Consider the following 261-nt stretch of genomic DNA (forward strand, 5'->3'; position numbering starts at 1 on the left):
CGGCCCCGCACGGGGCAAGCGGGTGCGGCACAAGTCAGAGCCGCAGCATCTCAAGGAGAAGCCATTCGCCTTCGACCTGGACGATGAAAGCATCCGGACCTCCGATGTCTGACCGGGCACTGAGCCACCCCCCAGCTCTGCACGCTGTCTCCCCGGCTGCCGGGGGTCCCTGTGGGGTGGCTTGGGGTGCGCAGCCGTGCTGGATTGGGGACGGTTGGTCTCCACACATCCACCCGGCACCTTGGACTGAGCTCACCCCTC

The 261-nt window shown here is 67.4% G+C and overlaps 1 protein-coding gene across 1 annotated transcript in view; it reads left to right on the forward strand.

The window, feature by feature from the left end:
• Window positions 1-112, forward strand: part of LOC104522038 (pleckstrin homology domain-containing family A member 2) — a gene marked incomplete at its 5' end in the record, with an annotated part of 2,669 nt that extends 2,557 nt beyond the window's left edge. The window contains one exon of the mRNA XM_029084074.1: window positions 1-112. This exon is cut by the window's left edge and continues 224 nt beyond it. Within this exon, the coding sequence (XP_028939907.1) occupies window positions 1-112 (112 nt within the window).
• Between the last annotated feature and the right edge of the window lie 149 nt (window positions 113-261).

The sequence above is a fragment of the Antrostomus carolinensis genome, unplaced genomic scaffold (assembly GCF_000700745.2).
Source record: "Antrostomus carolinensis isolate BGI_N321 unplaced genomic scaffold, ASM70074v2 scaffold35283, whole genome shotgun sequence".
In the NCBI taxonomy this organism is placed as follows: domain Eukaryota; kingdom Metazoa; phylum Chordata; class Aves; order Caprimulgiformes; family Caprimulgidae; genus Antrostomus; species Antrostomus carolinensis.